This window comes from Salvelinus namaycush, chromosome 1 (genome assembly GCF_016432855.1).
Source record: "Salvelinus namaycush isolate Seneca chromosome 1, SaNama_1.0, whole genome shotgun sequence".
NCBI lineage: Eukaryota > Metazoa > Chordata > Actinopteri > Salmoniformes > Salmonidae > Salvelinus > Salvelinus namaycush.
The window spans coordinates 30,754,217-30,780,903 of record NC_052307.1 but is presented as its reverse complement, the minus strand read 5'-3'; the positions used below and the strand labels follow the sequence as shown (position 1 = coordinate 30,780,903).

Here is a 26,687-nt window from a genome sequence, read left to right as displayed (position 1 = left end):
GTAGCAGTGTTGCTAAATGGTGAAAAGCTGATAATATCACAGAATGATGCATGGATAGGAAGCATGCCACAGTCTTATTCCCTTACACTTGGTGCACGTCTAGATGTTGAACAATTAAGATTTCAAACATATGAGTGAGAAGTTTGAACAGCATTAATTATGGAAGCTGCATACAATATTGATGATATGGACAGTAAGATCCTAGGAAACCTCTCCATCCACGATTGGGTACCACATAGAGGAGGGCGGGGTTCTGCACGATATTGCAACACCCTCTCCCACAACCTGTCTGGCTGCTGTGGTAGCGCGGAGAAGGAACGGACGCGTGCGTTTACCGAGTAGTCCGTCCGTTCTGAAGCGACACGGAGGGGAGGAGAGCGGCGAAAATGACGACCAACATCCGATACAAGAGCCGTATCCCGATCAAATCGGGTAAGCATAAGGATAATAATTACGATTATGCATAAAGGCAATTATAACGCGGTCTATTTCAATGATTGTCTTTCTCTGTCGGTCTCTCTCGCCTTCTAAATTCTCTATGGGCGTCGTTCTGCATCTCTCCACCTGTGTTTCATCCCCCACAATGACCAACAGACGAGACAATTGAGGTAAGGAAAACGTTTATTCCTATTTCTATAAAAAAATATACATGTACAAAATTGTTATCTGTGCTCAAGGCTTTTGATGTAGGTCTAGGCTGTTAGGCGATACATATAATCATATTTCATATCAAGCGTGGTAGCCTAGACACTCAGTTTTTCCCCAAATTCGCTTCGTATGGCGTCATATAGCCTATGTAGCAGGCCTTGGCCTAGCAAACGTGAGCGGCATCATCATTCCCGATGCCCTAAAGATTACTGTTGTTGTCTTGCCACCGCAATACAGGGTTGAGTGAGCATCACACAGACAGAAGGATAAGATGTAATTTATGCATACAGACAGACACAAGATGCATACGCAGCGAGTGGTACCCAAGGGCTCGCCTCTCATCCTCGGGCATCCATACATCATTCTAGGCAAGCCACTTGTTGTGGGTGTGACAGTGACCCACTCCCTATAGTTACTGGAAAGCCTATTGGTCTAGTCAGTGAAATAACCAGCTGTTAATTATCACAGACTTTAGATCAATCTCTCTCTGCATCCTCAGTACATCACAGCTCTATATCCCCTCATTGTTTTCCCTCTGTAATCCTGGGGTTGCTTGCAATGCCATGGTTGTGGGTTTGAGTCCCACGTGGACCAGAATGAAGATAATGTATGCACTTACTACTGTAAGTCTCTCTGGATAAGAGCGTCTGCTAAATGACTAAAATGTAAATCTATTGGTCAGATGAGCTCCATTTGATAGATTCCCTTGAGTGAGCCCTGTGTGTGTCCATACGTAGCTCAGGTGGAGCTTGGTGGGAGACCAGCAGCACACTGAGTCTCAGGTGTATCGATCTCCTCTCTCTTTGCTCTGGGGATGATGATGATGACAGAAGCTTTAGATGCTGTTCTGTTCGTAGGTTGTTACTGGAACCTTGTGTAGCTACATTGTGAGTAGGCAGCAATGGTAACTAAAGGCATCATTTTAGCAGAAGTCTATCTCAGTCAAAGCTAATTGCAAAACATTGTACGGCTTCTATATCCTGGCCTTGTTGACAGTATAGTGTTACGGTCATTCAGAGGCTATGGCTCCTGTAGGTCCACTGGTCCTTGCTGATCTATCTGGTGTTCACACATACTGCAAGCAAACATAATTCTTATTGTTTGAGCTGTAAGCTGGGTTTGATGCAGATAGATTTTCAGTAAGCCTGTGAAATCACATGGGCAGCATTGCGGAATGAACCTCGCTCGAAGACCTTGACCTTGATTACTACATTGCAGTTAATACAGTAGCAATAGCCTGTGTGTGGATTTGGAAATGTTCAGCGTGGCCGTCTCCCCCAAGGAATTTCTTCAACTGTTTTTCCCTGTAAGGACTGTTCAAATTTTTTATATTGCTGAGATTTTATCGTACTGTTTGTGCTATGCAAAACTGTGTTGGAGATATTCAAGTAGCATGTCTGTTGCCACAGCACACCCACACACTCTGCGTGACCTGGCCGGGTGCTTAGGGGGAGTGGTTTCTTGGATAGTGAGAGGGACTAACCAGTAGTAAAGTGTGTGTGTGTCAGTCAAAGGTCTGATAGGGGGTGCATATATTTGTCCTGTTTCACACATATACAAGTGTGTAGTATGAAATGGAAATGTGTTTTTTGCATATCCCACTCCACCTGAGACCCTCAGAGAGTGGGGTCACTGCCAGGGTGTGTGTATGAGGGAGATGCAGAGGATAGTCTGGGTGAATCACATTCAAATCATCCCCCTTTGCCCTCCTCTTTCTTCCCTCCTCGTCTTTCCGCCTGCTATGATAATTATTGTGGCTTGGAAGCATCTTTCTCTTAAGCTTCACCAAACTGGGCCTGCCAATCACAGTCTGGTGTGCTGGTATGTTGCCAGGCAACTGTTTAAAAAATATATATATAATTTCATCACTCAGACGCTGGGAGAGGAACCTATCCGCAATTCCTCAGGATGATTGACGTGTTTAGGCTTAGATTTAACGACACCCAGTTATCACAGATCTACGATGCTGTGGAATCTATAGTTCTCCTTGGCACCCGTATACTCACATGGCATGGTTTCCCAGGTCTAAATCAGGCGTGAGGAAAGATGTACTCATTAACTTAGCTACCTATGAACACACACGCCTCACAGTTTCTGATCGGAAAGATAGTGTAGGATAGTATTCACACAATGTATTTATCAGCCGAGGCCATCCAACTCCTATTCATGGTTGTCATGGGAATTCCAAGCCTATTTTGATTCATTACCATGGTCCTACTGGCACTCTGTACAGCATTCCAAATGTATTTTCCTACCACACCCTCCACTAGATTCACATTTACTTGCTTATAGCTTTTAATAGAAAAGGCCCCTATCTGTTTATGGTTGTTTACAGTAAATTGCCTGACCTGGTAGCTCAACTTTCAACTCTCCTGAGGGATTTCTGTGTGTTTGTCTTTGTTCTTTATCTGAACTGAAATGTTTCTGCTCTCTGGCACCTGATGTCATTGTCACGCTGAAAACATGTATGCAATGCCAATGATCCAGTAGAGTGAGTGTGTGAGAGTAAGAGAGGGAGTTCACAACCACACACGTGAATAACAAGTTTATCTCTAACCCCAGGTCTCCCTCTCTCCCTGTACAGCTTGCCATGTCTCAGCCTTTGGGTAGGCATTTAAAAAGCTGTTGAAAATAACCCATGCCTGACCCAGATAGAAGGATTCCAAACCCATTTTCAAGAATGAAGAGTTTGGGTGACCTCGATAACTTGGAGATTAGATGATGTTAGGGGGGGAGGAATCAGAGATTTGGGAGCTAAGATCTAATGAAAATGACGAGGAGAATTAGAGGACTACCTTTACCTCCTACTGTGGGAAGGAAAGCTCCCTTGAGGAATTTTGAAAGATGCTTAACTGACAACTGTAAGATGAATGAAAGCCATATAATGGACCATCAGGAAGCGGAACCTTCTTACTATGGTGATGCAAATTGAGCCGATAAACGCTAAACACAGATTCTGCATCGTTTAGAGGACATTACCAAACATTATCTGATAATGAAATAATAAAATGTGTTGTCATTATGGCATGCCCAGTTAAACCTGTCCTTGGCAAACACTATAAAGGCCATCAGTGTGTGAACACTTGTTTTCTTCCACTCATCTGCAGGAAAGTCTAGTTCCCAGTACCTGTGACGCAATACCTCTCTACTTTCCACTGTATTGTATCCTGGGGGACTCCCTGGTGACCAGCCCCTTGCTGCTGAATGGGCAGATGCTAATGCTAGGATACGCTGGTCAAGTGTCCCTCTATTCCCCCAGTTTTAAACCCCTGTCCCATTCCCGCCTAGGCAATTCATGTAGATCTGAAAGGATCATACAGTGCATTCGGAAAGTATTCAGACCCCTTGACTTTATCCACATTCTGTTACCTTACAGCCTTACTCTAAAATGTATTAAATAAAACATTTTCATCTTCAATCTATACACAATACCCCATAATGACGAAGAGAAAACAGGTTTGAGATTTTTTTTTTGCATATGTATAAAAAAACAAAGTATTTAGTCCCTTTGCTATGAGACTCGAAATTGAGCTCAGGTGCATCCTGTTTCCGTTGTTCATCCTTGAGATGTTTCTACAACTTGATTGGAGTTCCCCTATGGTAAATTCAATTGATTGGACATGATTTCTGGGGAAGGGTACCAAAAAAAAGTCTGCAGCATTGAAGGTCCCCAAGAACAGTGGCCTCCGTCATTCTTAAATGGAAGAAGTTTGGAACCACCAAGATTCTTCCTAGAGCTGGCCGCCCGGCCAAACTGAGCAATTGGGGGAGAAGCGCCTTGGTCAGGGAGATTACCAAGAACCCGATGGTCACTCTGCCAGAGCTCCGGAGTTCCTCTGTGGGACAACCATCCAGAAGGACAACCATCTCTGCAGCATTCAGGGCTTTATGGTAGTGGCCAGACGGAAGCTACTCCTCAGTAAAAGGCACATGACAGCCTGCTTGGAGTTTGCCAAAAGGCACCTAATGGACTCTCAGACCATGAGAAAAAAGATTATCTGGTCTGATGAAACCAAGATTGAACTCTTTGGCCTAAATGCCAAGCATCACGTCTGGAGGAAGTCATGCTGTGGGGATGTTTTTCAGCGGCAGGGACTGGGAGACTAGTCAGGATCGAGGGAAAGATGAACGTAGCAAAGTACAGAGAGATCCTTAAATAACCTGCTTCAGAGCGCTCAGGACCTCCAGACTGGGGTGAAGGTTCACCTTCCAACAGGACAGCGACCCTAAGCACACAGCCCAGACAATGCAGGAGTGGCTTCGGGACAAGTCTCTGAATGTCCTTGAGTGGCCCAGCCAGAGCCCGGACTTGAACCCAATCGAACATCTCTGGAGAGACCTGAAAATAGCTGTGCAGTGATGCTCCCCATCCAACCTGACAGAGCTTGAGAGGATCTGTGGAGAAGAATGGGAGAAACTTCCCAAAAATAGGTGTGCCAAACTTGTGTCATACCTAAGAAGACTCGAGGCTGTAATCGCTGCCAAAGGTGCTTCAACAAAGTATTGAGTATAGGGTCTGAATACTTATGTAAATGTGATATTTTTTTTACACATTTGCAAAACTTTTTAAACATGTTTTTGCTTTGTCATTATGGGGTATTGTGTGTAGATTATGGAGGGGGGACAGACAATTGAATCCATTTTAGAATAAGGCTGTAACTTAACAATGTGGAAAAGTCAAGAGGTCTGAATACTTTCCGAATGTATGTGGTGGCTAACAGTTCCACCTTGTGATCTGATGGGTCTTTAGAGATCTACTGAAGTGCTTACAAGGATGGGCTACGGGTCAATTTGGAGCTAGGCTGTGGAAGAGCCTATTGTTTTGCTGAATGGACAGACGCTAACGCTAGGCTACGCTATGCTAGCCAAGTGTCCTTTAGAAGGCCTATTGTTGCCAGGCCAATTACACGCTGTTAGATTAGCATGCTGAAGAGCCTAGCACCCAGAGACTCACGTCTCCAAGGAGAACAAACACTACGGATGGGGGGATGGGGGTCCAAAGAGCCTCTTTCTCTCACACTCATTCTCATCTTCAGTCTCTCAATCTTTCAAATTCCACTGTCGTTCCCTCTTTTCCCCCTTCACCCTCTTTCTCTTCCTCTCTACCTCCCTCCATTCCGCTCTCTTTCCCCCTTTCTCTTTATCTCCTTCCCTTTCTCTGTACGCATCTTTGGTCTAACACCTTGCCACCGTTTTGTTTCTGCTTTCGGACTTAATTGTGTGTAAAGGCATGGTTGGACAGGGCTGAGATGTCTTCAGGAAAGGTCACCTCTCTTTATAGCTACATCACAGAATGTATCCTCTCCACATCTCCTGTCTCTGGAGGGTGTGTGTGTGTGTGTGTGGCTTGAGTCTCTATGTATTTGCATACTTGTCCACAGTAATAGGTGTGTAGTTTACTGCTGTGACCTTTTTCAGAAGAGCTTCCTGAAAGACCACAACAGTCAACAAGTAGACCAGTGCATCTAACTGTGTGGCTGACGGATCTCTGGATCCATGCCTATGGATCCAGCAGGAAGGCTGTGTGTCTCTCTCTAAAGGGAAGGAAGTCATTGAGCATTCAGACTGTATATATTTGACTTCTAGTTTCGGTCAGCTGTGTGTGTGTGTCACTCTATCATCAGGAGGACTGGGCTTGGCCTCGGATGACTGTCAATTTTTAATCCCCAGCACCTCACATTGTGGAGTGTTTTGACTGGCTAGCCCCTAATAACACACAGGCAGAGCCCAAGGTATCTGTGGTTGTGTCCCAATGGGCCCTGGTCAAGTAGTGCTCTATAAATGGAATAGGGTGCCATTTGGGAAGCATACAGTGTCAGTCACGGCAGACAGACAGGTTACTGGTTTCTCCTATCATATTTCATCCAGAGGTCAGGACAGACAGACACAGGAAGTAATGGATGGGCTGGAGATGGTTATTACTGCCTGACTGTGTCCCTGAAAAGTGGCGTCCACATGGCCTCCCTTAAACACTGTCCATAGGATGTGCTTTATTAAACTGATGATGTCAGCTGTATCCATGTGTGCATGTTTACGTGTGTGCACGTGCATCAGGTTGTGTGGGTGTGTATGAAGTTGAGAGAGAGCTCAAGGTGCAGTGACCTACTAGAGGCCAGAGGGACAGCTGGCCAGTGAGAGAGAAATAGAGAGGGGCCTGAAGAGGTATATTGTGATGTCACTCTAGGACCTCTGTTCTATTCAGATGAATCCCCCCTTTTTTGTTTCACTCTCAAGAGTAAAGTTTTCCTTCAATTGCTGGTATCTGATGTGTGTTCCTATCTCTTCCTAAAAACAGTAGCCTGGCTATATAGCACAGAACATTTCTGCTGCCAATGCCTTCATTGTGTACCACCTGTTCTGTTAAGCTGGGCTCCCATGTGGCGCAGCGGTCTAAGGCACTGCATCTCAGTGCAAGAGACATCACTATAGTCCCTGGTTCAAATCCAGGCTGTATCACATCCGGCTGTGATTGGGAGTCCCATAGGGTGGCGCACAATTGGCCCAGTGTCGTCTGGGTTTGGCTGGGGTAGGTTGTCATTGTAAATAAGAATTTGTTCTTAACTGACTTGCCTAGTTAAATAAAAGCTCTGTCTCCCTCATGTGAAGTAGCTTGGTATTACAGCTTTTGGAGACATCCCATGAAGAAAAGTCCTTGGGATCCACAGTGTGTTCAGGCTTTTGTTCCAACCCTGCACTAATACATCTGATACAGCTATTCAAGAGCTTGATTAGTAGCTACACGAACATACCATAGATAGAATGTCGTCTGTAGATGTGTCCATTCTGTCTGGGGTATCATAGCTTTCTGAGCTCGTTGTCCTGAAACCTGTGTCCCGTCCTGAACCCACCACTGAACCCACACACACCATAGGCCAACATCTGGCAACAATTGTTCACCACGCCCTGTCTTGTTTCACAGTGTGTGGAGTAGTTGGGCCTCTGGTACCACTCTGGTACCACTACACACATTTCTAATGAGAGAACGGCTCCTTTCATTCTTTTAGTGTAATTTCCACAGCCATGACTTGTTGTTGTATGGCTGATGTGCAGTCTAGACGTTGGCTATGTTCTTCATTTAATCATTAATCTCTGGCTAGTGTTATCCCAGGGGTGGGTTGAGTACCTACTAGCTTCACAAAGCTCTGTGTGACAGGTTACTGACTCGTACAAGTCCACACTTGAACCACACAGAGGGTTTGTATCTCTGTTAAAGGACACTGTTCTTTGACAAATGATCACTATTATGGTCAGATATGGGCTAGTTAGTTTAGCCCTCTCCTGTGTCTCTCGCGCTCTCTCGCTCTGGGCTGCTATAGGTCGTTACTGTAGCAGTCAGTGCTTTATTTATCTAACGGTCGAAAAGGGGGAGGGACAACAGGGGGAATGAATGAGTGTCTTTTATTCCTTCACTTCCCCCCATCCCTCGCTTCCTCCCCTTAACTGCTACCTCTTACTACCTTTCTCTCCTCCCATTTTATTTCCTCCTGTCAACCCCCCCCCCCCCCCCCCCCCCCCTTATTAGCTCTCTCTCCTCTCAGTATTCCTCCCTACCTGTCTGAACAGGGAGCAGTGGGGCAGAGGAGAAAGGGTGGAAATAAAGGGAGATGAGGAGAGAAGGAGTAGGAACAAAGGACAAAACAGGAAAGACGAGTGTGGACGAACGGAGGGTTACAGAGGAGTAGAGGGTGCATAAGAGAAGCGTTCTGGCTGCGTGTGAAGAGGTTGCTCTGTTTTTGTCCTCCGTTGGAAAACATTTCCCCTATTGGTGTTGGCTTGGTATGGATGCTATCATGCTGCAGGAGAAATTGGTGGAACGCTTGCTTTGCCCTCGAGTCAGAACCTCCAGGCAGAAGGTAAAAAAAGTAAAAAATCTGGAACAGGTGAGAGAGGGGATAGAGGGACACAGAGGAAAGAGAAGGGAGAGAGGGGTCAATGGCTCACACACTCATGTCAGCTAACTCATAAAAACACCTTTCTGTCTCTCTAACATGTCATGTTAGTATGGAGGTGGATAGGACATACTGTTGTCTTATGTCATGTCCTGATGGGTTCATGACAGATTTATGGATAGTTTGTTTGTTCTGTCTGTGGGATTTGTGTTCCCACACACACCCTAGAAGTAAACCAGAAGTTTGTATGATTCCTCATAGGTTATGAATCCAGCGCTGTAGATTTCCGTGTTCTCTGTGTGTGACTTAAGCCCTGGCTTTATTCCATGTCTACGCATGCTGTGTGTGTGTGTGTGTGGTTAGTTAAGCCGTGCCCCAGGGGCTGTCGGAAATGCATATGACAGGTTATGACAACTTATAATAGACCCTGACTGAGTATTTCTTTGGCATGTGTGTTTGTTTTGGGTTTAAAAAGGACCATTCAGGCCTGGTCAATACAGCCTCTGTTGGCTGCCAGACTCTGGCCTTGGTAGACTGGCAAGGCTGTGTGTGTGTGGAGTCTTCAGTTCTGTAGGGTCTGAGTAAGGAGCAGCTTTGGATGATGTGTGAATGGTGTCAGAAGGGGATGGGGAGAGCTGCCAGAGACAGCTGTGCACGCCATTGTGTAGTGGAAAAGTCATAGATCGGTCATACTTTTCTCTCACTGTGTGTGGAAAAAGCACAGCGCCAGGTCTTAGAGATTTCAAAATGGAATGTTATGAATGCATTTCCCCCCCTTTCCTCCCTCCTATTGTCAATGGGTTTTTCCAAACTGTAATTGTAGCATGGTGGGTGGAGTTTGAATTTCAACTGTATTTTAATTTCAATGGTAGTTTTGTGCTCATTCATTCAGCTCTTGGGAATGTTGCTTTGAATTGATCTCTCTCGCTCTCTCTCTTGCTCTCTTAGGAGAAGCAGTATGTGGGTTTTGCTACCCTCCCTAACCAGGTGCACAGGAAGTCAGTGAAAAAGGGATTTGACTTCACCCTCATGGTTGCCGGTTAGTGAAAGTATTGATTGTAGCCTTCTTAAAAAAGTCAAACGACCCAGTGCTATTAAGTACTTAGTGTGTGTTCATGAATGTTCACTCCGGCCTCCCGAGTGGCACAGTGGTCTAAGGCACTGCATTGCAGTTGCTAGCTGTGCCACTAGAGATTCTGGGTTATTAGAGTCCAGGCTCTGTCGCAGCCGGCCCTGACCGGGAGACCAATGGGGCTGCGCACAATTGTCCCAGCATCGTTAGGGGAGGTTTGGCCGGCAGGGATGTTCTTGTCCCATCACGCACTAGCGACTCCTGTGGCGGGCCGGGCGCAGTGCACGCTGACACTTTCGCCAGGTGTACAGTGTTTCCCCCGACACATTGGTGCGGCTGGCTTCAGGGTTAAGTGGGCATTGTGTCAAGAAGCAGTGTGGCTTGTTGGGTTGTGTTTCGGAGGACGCATGGCTCTCGACCTTCGCCTCTCCCGAGTCCGTACGGGAGTTGCAGCGATGAGACAAGACTGTAACTAGCAATTGGATACCACGAAATTGGGGAGAAAAAGGGGTAAAAATACATTTAAAATGTTCACTCCATGTTAGTGTTGGCTGTGTGTGTGTTGCTGACTGTTAGAAACATGTTGTATAATGCTGTATGTCATGTTACAGGAGAGTCTGGTATGGGTAAATCTACTCTGGTCAACAGCCTGTTCCTCACAGACTTGTACAAGGACAGGAAACTTCTCAATGCTGAGGGTGAGAAACACACACACACCTTCCAATGTCTACAGCTAAATAAAATGCCATCAGAGGTTATCTTCCCTCCCTCCATCCCTACCTCTCGCCTTCCCTTTCTCAGAGCGTATCAACCAGACAGTAGAGATCATTAAGCACACAGTGGACATTGAGGAGAAAGGAGTGAAGCTGAAGCTGACCATTGTAGACACACCGGGCTTTGGAGACGCTGTCAACAACAATGAATGGTGAGACTTCTCTAGTCCTCAGCTAATCCTGGCCTAGCCCTGCCCTGATCCTACAGACTCTTTAACATTTTACTACAGCGGGCTAAATCAGGGTCACACAGCGTGATTCTTGGAAGTTTTAAACAAATCTACTTTGAAAGAAAAGTATACACCTCACAAACATGGGTTATGGGCTTAAAAAGAAGACACCTGTACCATGTCAGATATAGAGTTGAAATCTATTACATCTTGAGTTTGCATCCCAATATTACACTTCATAAACTGTGTGGTTCGAGCCCTGAATGCTGGTTGGCTGAAAGCCATGGAATATCAGACAGTATACCACGGGTTTGACCCCCAATAAAAAAATGTTTTAACTGTTCTAATTATGTTGGTAACCAGTTTCTAAAAGCAATAAGGCACCGGGGGGGGGGGGGGGGGGGGTTGTGTATATGGCCAGTATACCACAGCTAAGGGCTGTATCCAGGCACTCTGTTGCATCGTGGATAAGAACAGCCCTTAGCTGTGATATTCTGGCCATATACCAAACCTCCCCGGGCCTTGTTGCTTAATTATATACATCACAGAAGACTGAAATGTAACAAAACCATTTGACATAAACACCCGATTTTCAGCTTTACATTTTTTTGAATGAATAACATTCCAGCCATGAGGCCACTAGAGGGTGATTTGGTCATTTTGACTGCAGGAAAGGGGTACGGCTTCTGTATGGGTTAGTAGATTGACCTGAAATAGGAATGATGGCGGCAATGAATCTTGTATGTTGTTCCTGTAAGCCTTGACTGATTGTGCCGTGTGTGGGTGTAGCTGGAAGCCCATCACCGACTACATTGACCAGCAGTTTGAGCAGTACTTCAGGGACGAGAGTGGACTGAACAGGAAGAACATCCAGGACAACAGAGTCCACTGCTGCCTCTACTTCATACCGCCATTTGGACACGGGTAACACGCATACACAGACAGAGGAATGTGATGGGCTAATGATCGGTATAGCTGTGATGACTAGATCGTAATAAAACATCCTGAGTGTGATGACAGGAGGAGGATATACCTTTAGGATACTATGTAAACAGCACCAATACAACTTAACCAGCAAACACTGTTATTATTCTCCACCTTACTCATAGTCAGTGTGCGCTTTTCCTACATGGCACGCGCACACACACACTGACCAGGTTGTCTCCTCCTATCCCTTGTAGACTGCGTCCAGTAGATGTGGAGTTTATGAAGGCTCTCCATGAGAAGGTGAACGTGGTTCCTCTCATCGCCAAGGCTGACTGTCTCACTCCCAGCGAGATCAAGAAACTCAAAGACCGGGTGAGTCCATCAGAGCAGACAGACTGCAACTGCTGAAGCAGGTCTCGCGTTATGATGGTAAGGTTGGCTGCAGGAACGTTGGGAAGTTAGTCATTTTAATTTGGTTTAGTTAAGAGCAACTCCCTCAGCTTCTGCCCTCCCCCTCCAAACAATGTCTCACCCAGTGCAATGTGGTGTGTGTGTGTGTGTGTGTGTAGGTCCGGGATGAGATTGAGAGGTTTGGCATTAAGGTGTACCAGTTCCCAGAGTGTGACTCTGATGAGGACGAGGAGTTTAAACAACTGGACAAAGAACTGAAGGTGAGACACACAGCTGGACACTGAACATCAATAAGACATCCACAAGTGGAACGAGATCACTAAACTCAACCATCCCTTGTCAATCTATCATGCCAAATCCTGTGTGTGCGTAGGAGTGCTGTCCATTTGCAGTGATTGGCAGTAACACTGTGGTTGAGGCCAGGGGCCAGAGAGTAAGAGGGAGACTTTACCCATGGGGCATTGTGGAAGGTGGGTGACAACAATGGACATAACAATATTACTCAGGGCTTTGACTCTGTTGCATGGTAGAAGAGCATGCTTTTCCTCACAAATGACAATTTTTGAAGGAAAAATTACTAACTCAAACTATGAAAAACAACCAACTATCGCTATGTCTCAACCAATGCATTATGATTAGGCTCAGTTTTCTTGCTCAGAACACGTGGTCAAGTAGAAATCCATGTCCCTAATATTACACAGTGCATCAGTTCTGGTGGATACAACAGAAGGAATGTTTTATCTTAGCAAATCGTGTCAGTGTAATATGACCCAGCTTGTCTGTTTTATGTTTCAGTGGAGAACCAGTCTCACTGTGACTTTGTGAAGCTGAGGAACATATTGATCCGCTCCCACATGCACGACCTCAAAGATGTGACCTGTGACATGCACTATGAGAACTACAGAGCGCAGTGTATACAGGACATGACCAGGTGTGTGTGTGTGTGTGTATATAATATATATATATATACTGTAGAGGTCAGAGAGAATGCAAAAGAAAGTATGAGTAGCTTGGTTTATTGCTGGTGTTGAGATTTTTATCTTTTAGTTTTGTTTATATTGCATGCCGTTGTGTATGAGTCTGTATTCATGTTCCCTGTGTGTTTTCCCCTCAGTAAACTGACACAGGACAACCGAATGGAGAGCCCGATCCCCATGTTGCCCCTGCCCACCCCCGACGTGGAGACCGATAGACTCATCAAGATGAAAGATGAAGAGGTAATTCTGGGTAACATCACCCATACAGGCTAGTCTCCAGTTTATAGAAAGATGTCCTGCGAGAAAAGACAAAAATGGCATTACCACTCACTCTCTCTGCAGTTGGCGAGGATGCAGGAGATGCTGAATAAGATGCAGCAGCAGATCCATGATGGGAAGGACCAGTGAGCCCCTCCCCGGCAGACCCAGACTACAGCCCCATATGCTGGCCAGCCACTGATTTACATCCACAACTTTAGATGAACAAATGCTAACAATACCATACATACCAACATGTTATTTACTGATGTAATCAGCATTGTGTTGGAGGGGGGGGGGAAACAGTTGCTGTATATTCATTCATTGGTCATTTGTTTTTTTGGTGCTTTTTTTATTTGGTCTGTCCTGCAAGGAGAAATGTGGTGTGGATTTAGTTTTTTACTGAACCTGGTGTCCATTTTGAACCCCATTTAATATTTTGAACAGTCCTCCTAGCATATGACATAATATAAACATTTTATTTAAATGACCTTTTCAATGTATCTAATTTATAAATATGCTGAATACTTTTGGGATATTCTGTCAGGTTATGAATACGCATAAGAGGTTTTGTAAATCGGCAATATTACTGATAAGGTTTGAGTCTGATTTTGAGTGAGTGTGTCTGTGTGATTTGAGATGTAGGACCCTCTACGAGAACCTTATTCTGCTTTGATACTGTGATAATCTGTTTTCCCTTTCAGTAGCATTTCTTGTGCTTTTGGTACAGACTTAATAATAGGCTACCTAAGAATCTAAACAAATGTAACTTATTACCTTTTTACTACTTCAACTTGTTGGGAAGACCCTTTTTGTTTTTCTTTTTTTAACAATGTCTTGGCGCTTGCAAGTCAGATTGAAAATGTCTTCAGCGCCATTTGCTTACCTTAGTGCATTGAGACCCTTTGACTTACTGAACCTACCCTTTCGTTAGCTATGTAAGTGGTGCATGTGCGAGCATGCTGAAGTTACTCATAACTGCTTAGAGCTTAATTTCGACTCTCATATGATGCAATGTGTTTGTTCTTAAATGCATTTTGAGCTATGCCTCAGTACCACTATGTGACGGTAAAAATAGGCCAACTTTTAAGAGCAGCTACTGTATATGCTTTTGTCCAATATAGCATATAGTGTGTGGTGTATGCTGCCCTCTGGCTGTGTTGTTCAGGATGGTGTTTGGCTTTTTATAGTGCTTGTGCTCAGAAAACATGGTGGAACTAGTGACCCGTTTATGATGATGAATAAACAGTCTGGATTCATGTGTTTCTTCGTTTATTTAGCTGTATTATTTCCTAAATAAAGTATATGGTTTCTAGTACGATCACTAATATTTAGGCAAGCACAGAGCCCTAAAGCACAATACAGGGACCAGGGTGCCATTTGAGACATAGCCCTGAGACATCCTGTAGGCCCTATGCAGGCAGGCCTGTATGAGGGAAGTCTTTCTACTGTCATGACGTGGCCCTCTTTGGGTATAGCGAGTGCCTTCTCCCTCTTACACCCAAGTTCTGTTATCTCAGGTCGTACATTTCTATTAGAGACCCCTCATGGCCAGGCATTATAGTCGGAGAGACTTTCACAGTAGAACAAAGGAACTTCTTCTACATCACAGAACTTGAGAACTGAACAATATCCATGTTTTGGAGAATGTGGAAATGTTTGGTGGAGGATTCAGCTACGACCGGTCCATTTTGTTCTATGATTGTGACCTCAGACCAGCCACATTACCATAACTCTGTTTATACAGGAGCCTCCGTTCTGAGGCTTGCATCTAATTATTGTATAAAATGAATGAGTAAAGATAACTATTTGTGAAATTGTGTAATGTGAGAGAATTGTATTTCTGTTTAAAGTTTCACTAAGTCATTGGCCCGCCCCCATGAGCACAGACATCGATCTGGTGTCATGGGACAGCCTTTTCTGCTGAATAAAAACCCCACCTGGAGAAGCCCACTTTAGACCATGCGTACCTCGATTACCGAGAGGGCTAAGGTTTGAGTAGAGACCATGCGTACCTTCAGTATAAGCTAAGGTTGTAATGGTTGTTAATCTCTGAGACTATCGATACCGACAGAATAAGAGCAAATCTTCAATACTAATTTCTAGTCTGCAGCTAGAATATATGTCGACTGAATGCAAAGACCGACAACCGCCGAAACAACTATTCTATAAGAACATTTCTGAATGGGACTGAAGTATCCATTCTAACAATGAAATACTTCATGGGAGAAAGAAGTTCAGATGAACTTTCCAGTAGAAAGACGGACGATTCCAACAGAGATCATGACGACACACAGCGTAAATATATATATTGATTGCAATTATTCCCGAATGAGTGAATGTTCATGTGCAAAGGATTAGCATTTAAATTATTATAATTATCAACTGTGTAGTGTCTTTTGTCTTTCGCGCCCTTCTCAGTCCCTTTGTCTACCAAGCGTCATACCGGTTTAGCCCACTAGGGAACCTCCCCTATCATTTCCTTGTAACCATACCTACTGTTTGTTTGTTATTCATTTCTGTGATTATTTAGTTAGTTAGTAAATAAATGATTAAGACAATTGATGTATGGATGATTATTAGCAAAGACTGGGTTCGTGCAGATAACCAACAATTTGCGACGTTTGGAATGAGACTAGCGTGAGGTAAAGAATAATTAATTTATTAGAAGACTAATTGATCAGATATTAAAATATCTGAAGAGTTATATTAGGAAAATTATAACTTTGTAATCTGAAGATGTTCCTTGGTGCCCCGACTTCCTAGTTAATTACAATTACATGATTAGTTTAATCGCGTAATAATAATTACAGAGAATTGATTTGATAAAATAACAGTCTTCAATTTAATGATGCCAAAGACACGAAACTACCGTAGCTGAATAAAGTACTGAGTCACAATTTATCTCCTTGGACCTCACTACCCCTTTTGCCCACAGTGTCAGATCTATCACTAACTCAACTGACTGTATGGAGCTGAATGATGGAAAGGGCCTTGCTGCAGCTATAGTATAGTTACTGTGGGAGATGGTGAACCTACGAGCCGTTGTAGGGACAGTTTACCCTGGGTTGTACCAAGAGAGAAGGAAGTATTAACTGTATACATAAATCCCCCTGAAACTTACATCTGGCCTCCCAGACAGGAGCCTCTGTGGGCAGTAATAAGGAATAAAATGCTGCTGGCATGAAATAGATATGTCCTTCCTGTGTCCCATCAGAAGAGCGTGTGTGTGCGTAGATGTGAGTGTCAGGGTGCTTTATCAGTGCAAGCCAGCTGTGACTTCATACACTCTCATGCCTCTGAGTGACTAGTAGCACAGTCTCACCAACCACTCCTGCCACGAACACACGCAAAGGTAAGTCACCATCTCCTAACCATAACAAGACCATTACACCTTTCAGTATGACCATAACTTTACTGTTTTATTAGGCTGCCTCAGTGTATGATTGGAGAATGGTCTCAGATGTCTGAATAACCTGGCAAAGAGAAGTTTTTCTTCCAGCAGTAGTTGTAGAGAACTACTGTGGTGTATAATTGAACTGGGTAACACTTCATTTTAAGGGGTCCTTATTACAGTGTAATTACATATGTAATTTTACACTAACAAGTATTGTAATTGTAATAATTCATAGTTACACTTTAATAACATGTAAACTGGTGGTAATTGCAGCCTGTAATTACAGGGTTGTAACAATGAATGCTTCTTACCGTGCTTGTTACAAATGTTAAAGTTTCCGATTCACCCTGCACAAACCACATAAGTGTTAGCCAATTGAAAACCGACCACCTCATTGACACAACTCTGCAATAAAGATCTGGAGTCTGAGTCCCAGGCCCAATGGCAAAAACGGGTTTACAAACGGTTCACGTCAAAAAATACTTTAAATTGTTAAATAATGGGTCAATACCTTTAAGCACCAATTATTTATTTTTAGACACGTTACATTGTAGGTCTAATAAGCTTGTTTGAATAATGGTTTCAGTGGCGATTTTAGCATGTAAATGTTGGTGGGGCAACAGAAAAAAATTGTGGGATGCATGCCAGCAAAGCCACAACACAACACTAAACAATACATTAATTGCACTATACACTGCGACAGCTGAACCTTGTCTGGCAGCGAAACAGTTAATTCAGCCTCATTTTCTGCCCTTTAAAAAAACATAGCTGATATGGCTGACTTGCTTAAACAAATGTGGTTTCTACTGACAATTGAGATGTACAAACTATGCATAAGGGGACGACAAGCGAATAAAAGGCTATCCATAATTTTGATTAAGACATCAATGAGCGAGCTAGGACAGACGTAGTCAGAACTATTTGTTCAGCACTTTTGACATGTACAGCGATAGAATTCAGAACATGGGCTGTTTTTACATTGTTCTCCCTGTACACCAAGTCAGAACTGTGGGATAAATAAAGGGGGCATATAAGCAGAGAATGAAAACTTTTACAATATTCTATGATTACATTTCTCAAAAACAGGTTACAGGCTACATGTGCCTCACCAAGTCAGAACAGTAGGCAAAATTAAGAGGTGAAAATAGACCAAATTATTAGGGTGAGGCACATGGGCTACCAACAGCTTACTACACAACATACACTTTGTATTACTTTATTAGCTACAGTATACATATCTCCCTGGCATATTACATCATTTATGCAGCAGCATACAATACATTTTTGGACTCACCACTAATTTTTTAATTTGCGATTTCCAACTTGTTGTCTCATGTTTATGACCAATGGCAGATGAGCACATACACATTTTATCTATAATTTCTCTTAATTATTTATCTTCATATGACAAGGATTAAAAACGATTTGCCAGTAGATTGTCGACTTCATTCATGATGATGACTGCTAGCTAAGATTTTGAAAGTATGATGTTGACATGATCAGTCCAATCAAAGCTACTGTACATATAACATGATTTGACGTTATTTTATCTGTGGCCAGTGACCTTGAGCCTTCTTGGATGGGCACTTCTAACGTAACTCTATGGCAGCACCCAAGGGGATTGCATTTTCTAAATCTACCATTAGACTTGGCGGTGACGTAGTATCCCCAGAACACTGAGCCAATCACGGCGCAACACTACATATTTTCTGCTGGCTTGCCCCACCACCACAGAAGCACTGAGCTAGGCTGAAACACTTGCATTTTGGAGCTGCTTTACTCAAGAAAACAAAAAAGAGACCATGTTTGCAAGTGAATTTATTAACTCAATGATATATATATTTGTTCATTGTTTGCAAACTGATATGTGACACATATTAATGGCAAAATAACATGCAAAACAGGCAAGCCCATTTTTTTCCCAAAACATTTGGGGCAGAGCCCCACCTGCGTCGCCACTGAATGGTTTATAAATGCACTTAAAATGGTCATAAGACCATAATGTAACCTTGCAAGGGTTTCACTGTTGAGGAACATTCTCACTTTTGGATGGGATGCATTGGTGCAATTATTTATTTATCCAAGAATGAAGGTGTCATGTCAAGATCTGCCCTTCTGCTCAACTTAGACGAAATAAAGAAGTTCTCGAACCTCCCCTCAGGAGTTGCCGCTGACTTCATGTAACAGTGAGCAAAGAACGGGCGGAGAAGGTCAGTTTGCAAAATCCAGACACGATTGCTGAGAAAGTGTTGTAGGTCAAAAACGTCATCGCAGGAATGAGAAAGTAAGTTTTCCATGCAATTTGTTTAGCTTTTTTTGATACTTAAATTTAGCATAGTAGGTAGTTATTTAGGTATCCCTGTACCCCAAGGGTATTACGTGCACGAGAGCACCAGCTGTTCTGGATGACTGTGTGATAACGCTCTCGGTAGCCAATGTGAGCAAGACCTTTAAACAGGTCAACATTCACAAAGCCGCGGGGCCAGATGGATTACCAGGACTTGTACTCAAAGCATGCGCGGACCAACTGGCAAGTGTTTTCCCTGACATTTTCAACCTCTCCCTGACTGAGTCTGTAATACCTACATGTTTCAAGCAGACCACCATAGTCGAAGGTAACCTGCCTAAATGATTACCGCCCCCGTAGCACTCACATCTGTAGAGATGAAGTGCTTTGAAAGGCTGGTCATGGCTCACATCAACAGCATCCTCCCGGATACCCTAGACCCACACCAATTCGCATACCGCCCCAACAGATCCACAGATGACGCAATCTCAATTGCACGCCACACTGCCCTTTCTCACCTGGACAAAAGGAACACCTGTTCATTGACTACAGCTACATCACTGTTCATTGACTACAGCTCAGCATTCAACACCATAGTGCCCACGAAGCTCATCACTAAGCTAAGGACCCTGGGACTAAACACCTCCCCCTGCAACTGGATCCTGGACTTCCTGACGGGCCACCCCCAGGTGGTAAGGGTAGGCAACAACACATCTGCTACGCTGATTCTTAACACTGGGGCCCCTCAGGGGTGTGTACTTAGTCCCCTCCTGTACTCCCTGTTCACCCACGACTGCGTGGCCAAACACGACTCCAACACTATCATTAAGTTGCTAACGACACAACAGTGATAGGCCTGATCACCGACAATGATGAGAAAGCCTATGGGGAGGAGGTCAGAGAACCGTCAGTGTGGTGACAGGGCAACAACCTCTCCCTAAATGTCAGCAAGACAAAGGAGCTGATCATGGACTACAGGAAAAGGCAGGCCAAACTGGCCCCCATTAACATCAACGGGACTGTAGTGGAGCGGGTCGAGAGTTTCAAGTTCCTTGGTGTCCACATCACCAACGATCTATAATGGTCCAAACACACCAAGACAGTCGTGAAGAGGGCATGACAAAACCTTTTCCTCCTCAGGAGACTGAAAAGATTTGGCATGGGTCCCCAGATCTTCAAATAGTTCTACAGCTGCACCATCGAGAGCATCCTGACCGGTTGCATCACTGCCTGGTATGGTAACTGCTCGGCATCTGACCGTAAGGCGCTACAGAGGGTAGTGCGTACGGCCCAGTACATCACTGGGGCCAAGCTTACTGCAATCCAGGACCTATATAATAGGCAGTGTCAGAGGAAAGCCCATAAAATTGTCAGAGACTCCAGTCACCCAAGTCATAGACTGTTTTCTCTGCTACCGCACGGCAAGCGGTACCAGAGCGCCAAGTCTTGGACCAAAAGGCTCCGTAACAGCTTCTACCCAAGCCATAAGACTGCTGAACAACTAATCAAATGCCCCCCCCCCCCCCTCCAATTGTTTTGTTCACTGCTGCTACTGGCTGTTTATTATCTATGCATAGTCACTTCACCCCTATCTACATAGGGAGGTACAAATCTACATAGGGAGGTACAAATCTCCTATCTACATAGGGAGGTTAGAGGTACAAATTACCTCTAACCTGTACCCCCGCACACTGACTCGGTACCAGTACCCCCTTTATATAGCCTCGTTATTGTTATGTTATTGTGTTACTTTTTATTATTTTTTACTTTAGTTTATTTGGTAAATATTTTCTTAACTCTTCTTGAACTGCACTGTTGGTAATGGGCTTGTAAGTAAGCATTTCACGCTAACGTCTACACTTGTTGTATTCGGCGCATGTGACAAATAAAGTTTGATTTGATACATACCCAGCATGTTAACGTTAGCTAGCTATATACTTGTGTCAACACAAACACTATTATTGCTAGCTGGATAACAGAACAACTGGCTAGGTAGCAGCTTGGTCTAGCTAGCTGTATACCTAAACTATAGAAATCATGATGACGATAAATACGGGTAAAGTGTCTATGCTAAATTATCATACATTATTTTTCTCTACCACAGATTCCCACAAGGCTTCAGACTCCATGATGGGAAAATGCTTACAAAAAAAACTGATGAAGACAGTCAGAGACAGAGTTGTCGATTTCTATTGTTACTTGTAATGTTAAAAATTAAGAAATAGACAATCCCATTTTTCTAAATTAGCTAGCTATCTAGGCTACTCGCCATACTAGAGGCTACAGATTTGAGTCACCACTAAAATTGTTATTTTTATGTTATTGAGTAAGCCTATATCTTTGCTTAATCTAATTAATTAATGTATTAATCTAACAATAAAAATACTTGTTATTTTGAAAGAAATGACATGTTGCAATAAAGTTGACTAAAGTAGAAGCTCATCTTTTGTTTGTAGGTATTTTCACTTGGTAATGAGTAATAAGTCATTATATAGAACTTGCTCACAGGTAAGTATAAAGTTACACTTAACTTTAAATAGCAAAATCCTGTGTAACAACTAGCGACAACCTTGTACTTATGCAGATATTACAGATATGTACTCTGTGGTGTATTACTGTGTTGATTTTCTGACTTGGATGACGCTTTCAGAAGCTGATGATTCGATTGTCAGAATGGGTAACATACTTTGTAGGTACACAATAATTACAAGTAAGTACACCTCAAGATATACTTCATTTTAACTAGCTAAATCCTGTGTAACACCTAGTAATTACATTGTACTTATGCATGTATTACATGTACTCTGTGGTGTACTTGTGGGTTTAACCTCTCACTTGGATGGCAAGGAGGTTCAGGTTGTCATAATGGGTAATGTATTTTTTTTTAAATTTATAATCTGGGATGACACCCGTATGGAAGAGCCCAGTCAGTGAGGTTGACCTTTATCTGATCTGTTTTTGTAAACTCAACCAAGTTAACCCAGATGGTACACTTTTTGGGAGAAAGTGCTAGCAACAACATTGAGTGGAGATTTTGAAGAGTGTGCATTCATGGATAGGTAATTCGAGTCTATTGAGCCTCCAACCGTTGTAGTCTCAGACACCCAGAGCATCTGTCCACAAGGGGTTACAACCTTGTGATAGTCAGTACTGAATCAGATGCAGCTGAGAAGAAACTAAACACTAAATTGGTGAATTTAGTGGAAACTTGCCCATTTGTAACAGGCATGGTAACAAGCATTTGTTGTTACACCGCTGTAATTACAGACTGCAATTACCACCAGCTACATTGGTGGTACACTGTTGTTATTACAGTGTAACTATGAGTTATTACAATTAACTACAATACTTGTTACAGTGTAACTACACGTGTAAATGTAGTGTTACTCTGAATTGTTATTAAGATCAAAGGTTAGATGTCATTTTCAAATCCTCAAAATATACATTACACAGTAGTAACTCGTTCTTCCGTGCATGGTTAGATGTTAGTTATGTTTATAATATTAGGTTAACACTAACTCCAACTTTAACTGTTACATGGAGAGGGGCAGGTGATCTGCCTGACCCTGAAACAATGTCCCAAATTGTGAATCCTCACTGTCCCTATTTTCCCACAAGTTATTTTATTTAACAAGGGGACTATTCCAGTGTTGTTACCCATCACTTTTTTTTCAAGAATTCAAACTAGCATCTTTGGCACCCGCTCTCCGAAAATATGTATTCCTTTGCGTGGCTATCTCCCTTGCTTGGAATGACATGTTCTCTTTTAATGACTGATTTCTCACACTAAAATGATATCTACATCCCTCACATGGCAGAGACGTCCACAGACATGAGTTGTAATTGTTTCCCCTCCACCCTTTCAGTATGACATATCCTCTCTCTCTCCCTCCAGAGTTGACAGTGAGGATGAGGGGGTTCCTGCCATGTGTGACCCCACTCCTGGGTCTTCTCATCTTGTTGACCCTAGGGAGGGTTCAAGGATCATCAAGCTGTCCCCTATACTGCTCCTGTCATGGTGCCCAGGTAGACTGCAGCAGCCGTGCCATCACCACCTCTTCCTTACCCTCCCGCTTCCCTCCTGCCACCACCGAGCTCCGTCTCCACGACAACCAGCTGACCACGCTCCCAAACAGCCTTCTGGACTTCCTCTCCTCCCTCCGCTCCGTGTCGCTCCATGGAAACCCCTGGGCGTGTGACTGCGGTGTGCTCTACCTGCGTGCCTGGCTGCTCCGACAACCTGCCAACTACACCAGCCACAGCAACATCACCTGCAGTTCCCCTCCCCGCCTGCGAGGGAGGCTGGTGGTCTACCTGGCTGAGGAGGAGGTGCTGGAGTCCTGTCACTACTGGTACTGGGACTTGGCACTGGCCTCCCAGGTGTGTTTGTTTGTGTTTGTGGCGGTGCAGGCGGGGCTGCTGGCTGCTGTGGTCGTGTTCCTGAGGAGGTTTGAGAGCCTGTCCCGCGAGGCCCGGAGGACCACAGAGGAGAGCTTTGCTGTGGGGGGAGGGGCTTACGAGTAATGAGTATAGTGAGTATGAGCCCATGAAGGACAGCATCATCTGACGAGGGGAGGGGAGGGCCAGGTAGGCAAGGAGAGAGAAGAGGGAGAGGAGACACTTGAAGGGGATAAGCTGGTGAGCAATAAAATAATGGAGACCTTTCAGGTCTGTGGTAAGAAAAGATTGAGGATGAGGAGAAAAGGACTTGTTAGATTCACTGGAAACTGGAGATTCCAGAGAAACTCGCAGGACAAGAAATTAGGCTAAATCGAAGTGGTTCTGCATCTATTTTCAGAGACTTCTTGCAATGTGTTTGTTGGTTACATCAGTCAATAACGCTGTTAGAATAATATATCATGCTATGAATCAATAGTACATAGAATATAACATTTAATTTACATTTAATAATGCTGTTTTGTGTCATTGTTTTAAAGCTGCTATTTATAATTTATTTAGATAGCAATAATAAAACAACCAATTGTAAATGGGTGCATTTTTAAAGGTTTCGGATGAATATATACTGAACAAAAATATAAACGCAACATGCAACAATTTCAAAGATTTTACTGAGTTAGAGTTCATATAAGGAAATCAGTCAATTGAAATTTCACATGACTGGGAATACAGATATGCATCTGTTGGTCACAGATACCTTTAAAAAAGGATCAGAAAACCAGTCAGTGTCTGGTGTGACCACCATTTGCCTCATGGAGCGCAACACATCTCCTTTGCATAGAGTTGATCCGGCTGTTGATTGTGTCCTGTAGAATGTTGTCCCACTCCTCTTCAACGGTTGTGAAAACTTTCTGGATATTGGCGGTAACTGGAACATGCTGTTGTACACGTCGATCCAGAGCATCCCAAGCATGCTCAATGGTGCAATGGGTGACATGTCTGGTGAGTATGCAGGCCATGGAGGAACTGGAACATTTTCAGCTTCCAGGAATTGTATACAGATCCTTGCGACATGGGGCCGCTCATTATCGTGCTGAAACATGAGGTGATGGCAGCGGATGAAAGGCACGACAATGGGCCTCAGGATCTCATTACGGTATATCTGCATTCAAATTGGCATTGATAAAATGCAATATTGTTCATTGTCCATAGTTTATGACTGCCCATTCCATAACCCCACCGCCACTATGGGGCAATCTGTTTACAACGTTGACATTAGCAAACCGCTCGCCCACACAACACCATACGTGGTCTGCGGTTGTGAGGCCTGTTGGACGTACTGCCAACATCTCTAAAATGACACTGGAGATGGCTTATGGTAGAGAAATTAACATAACACTTTCTGACAACAGCTCTGGTGGACTTTCCTCCAGTCAGCATACCAATTGCACGCCCCCGAAAAACTTGAGATTGTATATTGTTACAAAACTGCACATTTTAGAGTGGCCTCTTAATGTTTACAGCACAAGGAGCATCTGTGTAATGATCATGCTGTTCAATCAGCTTTTGATATTCCACACCTGTCAGGTGGATGGATTATCCTGGCAAAGGAGAAATGCTCACTAACAGGGATTTCAACAAATTTATGCCCAAGGTTTGAGAGAAATAAGCTTTTTGTGTGTATGGAAAATTTCACGGATCTTTTATTTCAGCTCATGAAAGATGGGACCAACACTTTACATGTTGCGTTTATGTTTTTGTTCAGTGTAATTACAATATGATGGTGAATCAGCACAATTTATATTTATTTGTAATACATGTTTGTGTTTATGTATTTTGATACAGCACGTTAGCTATTGGCTATTTTCTATATTTTATTTGGACGTTTTCATTATATAACATTCCTAATCCAGCCCATTGGAAATATGTTTGTGAATTTTCATTCCAGTCGGAATAGAAGCTTGTCTAATTGCCTGCAATGACATCTGTTTTTTAGACCTAATAACTACAGCCAGAGCCATGTATTTCTACTCTATACATGGATCTAACTACAATAGGCTATTCCATATACTTCCACACAGCGCAGTGTAGACACCATTATACACATACACAGTATAGCTTTGTCATAATAGCTATTGTTTGTCAGTTTCATCACATAAAACATAAATATTCACGGGATCATTCAAAAATATTGCAATGCATAAAGAAATAGCTTGCGGAATAAAGTTTTAAGGAAGGAATTTTTTTCAACTCTGTCTGTCAGAACACAACGATTCATGTTGTTTACACGTGAGCTTCAGTGGAAAATTAGCTAGCATAATGGTGAACACTTTTGAACTTCTCTATCAAACATATTTGAACATATACAGTGCCAGTCAAAAGTTTGGACACACCTACTCGTTCAAGGGTTTTTCTTTATTTTTACTATTTTCTACATTGTAGAATAATAATGAATACATCAAAACTATGAAATAACACATATGGAATCATGTAGTACCCAAAAAAGTGTTAAACAAAATATATTTTAGATTCTTCAAAGTAGCCACCCTTTGCCTTGACAACAACTTTGCACACTCTTGACATTTTGTCAACCAGCTTCATGAGGAATGCTTTTCCAACAGTTTTGAAGGAGTTCCCACATATGCTGAGCACTTGTTGGCTACTTTTCCTTCACTCTGCCGTCCAACTCATCCGAAACCATCTCAATTGGGTTGAGGTCAGGTGATTGTAGAGGCCAGGCCATCTGATGCAGCACTTCATCACTCTCCTACTTGGTCAAGTAGCCCTTACACAGCCTGGAGGTGTGTTTTGGGTCATTGTCCTGCTGAAAAACAAATGATAGTGCAAACCAGATCGGGTGGCATATCACTTCAGAAAGCTGTGCTATCCATGCTGGTTAAGTGTGCCTTGAATTCTAAATAAATCACTGACAGTGTCACCAGAAAAGCCACACCATCACACCTCACACCATCACACCTCCTCCTCCATGCTTCACGGTGGGAACCACACATGCGGAGATCATCCGTTCACCTACTCTGCGTCTCACAAAGACATGGCAGTTGGAACCAAAAATCTCAAATTTGGACTCATCAGACCAAAGGAGAGATTTCCAGTGGTCTAATGTCCATTGCTCGTGTTTCTTGGCCCAAGCAAGTCTCTACTCTAAAAAGTTGATGTTGAGATGTGTCTGTTACTTGAACTCTGTGAAGCATTTATTTGGGCTGCAATCTGATGTGCAGTTAACTCTAATGAACTTATCCTCTGCAGCAGAGGTAACTCTGGGTCTTCCTTTCCTGTGGCGCTCCACATGAGAGCCAGTTTCATCATAGCTCTTGATGGTTTTTGCGACTGCACTTGAAGAAATGTTCAAAGTTCATGACATTTTCCGGATTGACTGACCTTCATGTCTTAAAGTAATGATGGACTGTTGTTTCTCTTTGCTTATTTGAGCTGTTCTTGCCATAATATGGACTTGGTCTT

At 43.4% G+C, this 26,687-nt stretch overlaps 1 protein-coding gene and 1 pseudogene across 3 annotated transcripts; both read left to right on the top strand.

The window, feature by feature from the left end:
• The first annotated feature begins 314 nt into the window (after nucleotides 1-314).
• On the top strand, nucleotides 315-14,384 carry LOC120032097 (septin-5). 3 transcript variants are annotated; one of them, XM_038978153.1, is made up of 12 exons: nucleotides 315-432; nucleotides 595-608; nucleotides 9,486-9,576; nucleotides 10,221-10,307; nucleotides 10,411-10,534; nucleotides 11,342-11,476; nucleotides 11,734-11,851; nucleotides 12,049-12,150; nucleotides 12,264-12,360; nucleotides 12,686-12,821; nucleotides 13,005-13,107; nucleotides 13,210-14,384. In XM_038978153.1, exons 1-12 carry the CDS (start codon nucleotides 387-389, stop codon nucleotides 13,273-13,275), a joined length of 1,119 nt encoding a protein of 372 aa, XP_038834081.1. In that variant the 5' UTR covers nucleotides 315-386; the 3' UTR covers nucleotides 13,276-14,384. The 3 variants fall into 3 exon arrangements, with proteins under 3 accessions (XP_038834081.1, XP_038834154.1, XP_038834003.1); XM_038978226.1 differs by lacking the exons at nucleotides 315-432; nucleotides 595-608 and adding an exon at nucleotides 1,873-1,954; XM_038978075.1 differs by lacking the exons at nucleotides 315-432; nucleotides 595-608 and adding an exon at nucleotides 8,207-8,501.
• A 1,984-nt stretch (nucleotides 14,385-16,368) lies between these two features.
• Nucleotides 16,369-23,797, top strand: LOC120032018 (annotated as a pseudogene).
• Nucleotides 23,798-26,687: the final 2,890 nt, after the last annotated feature.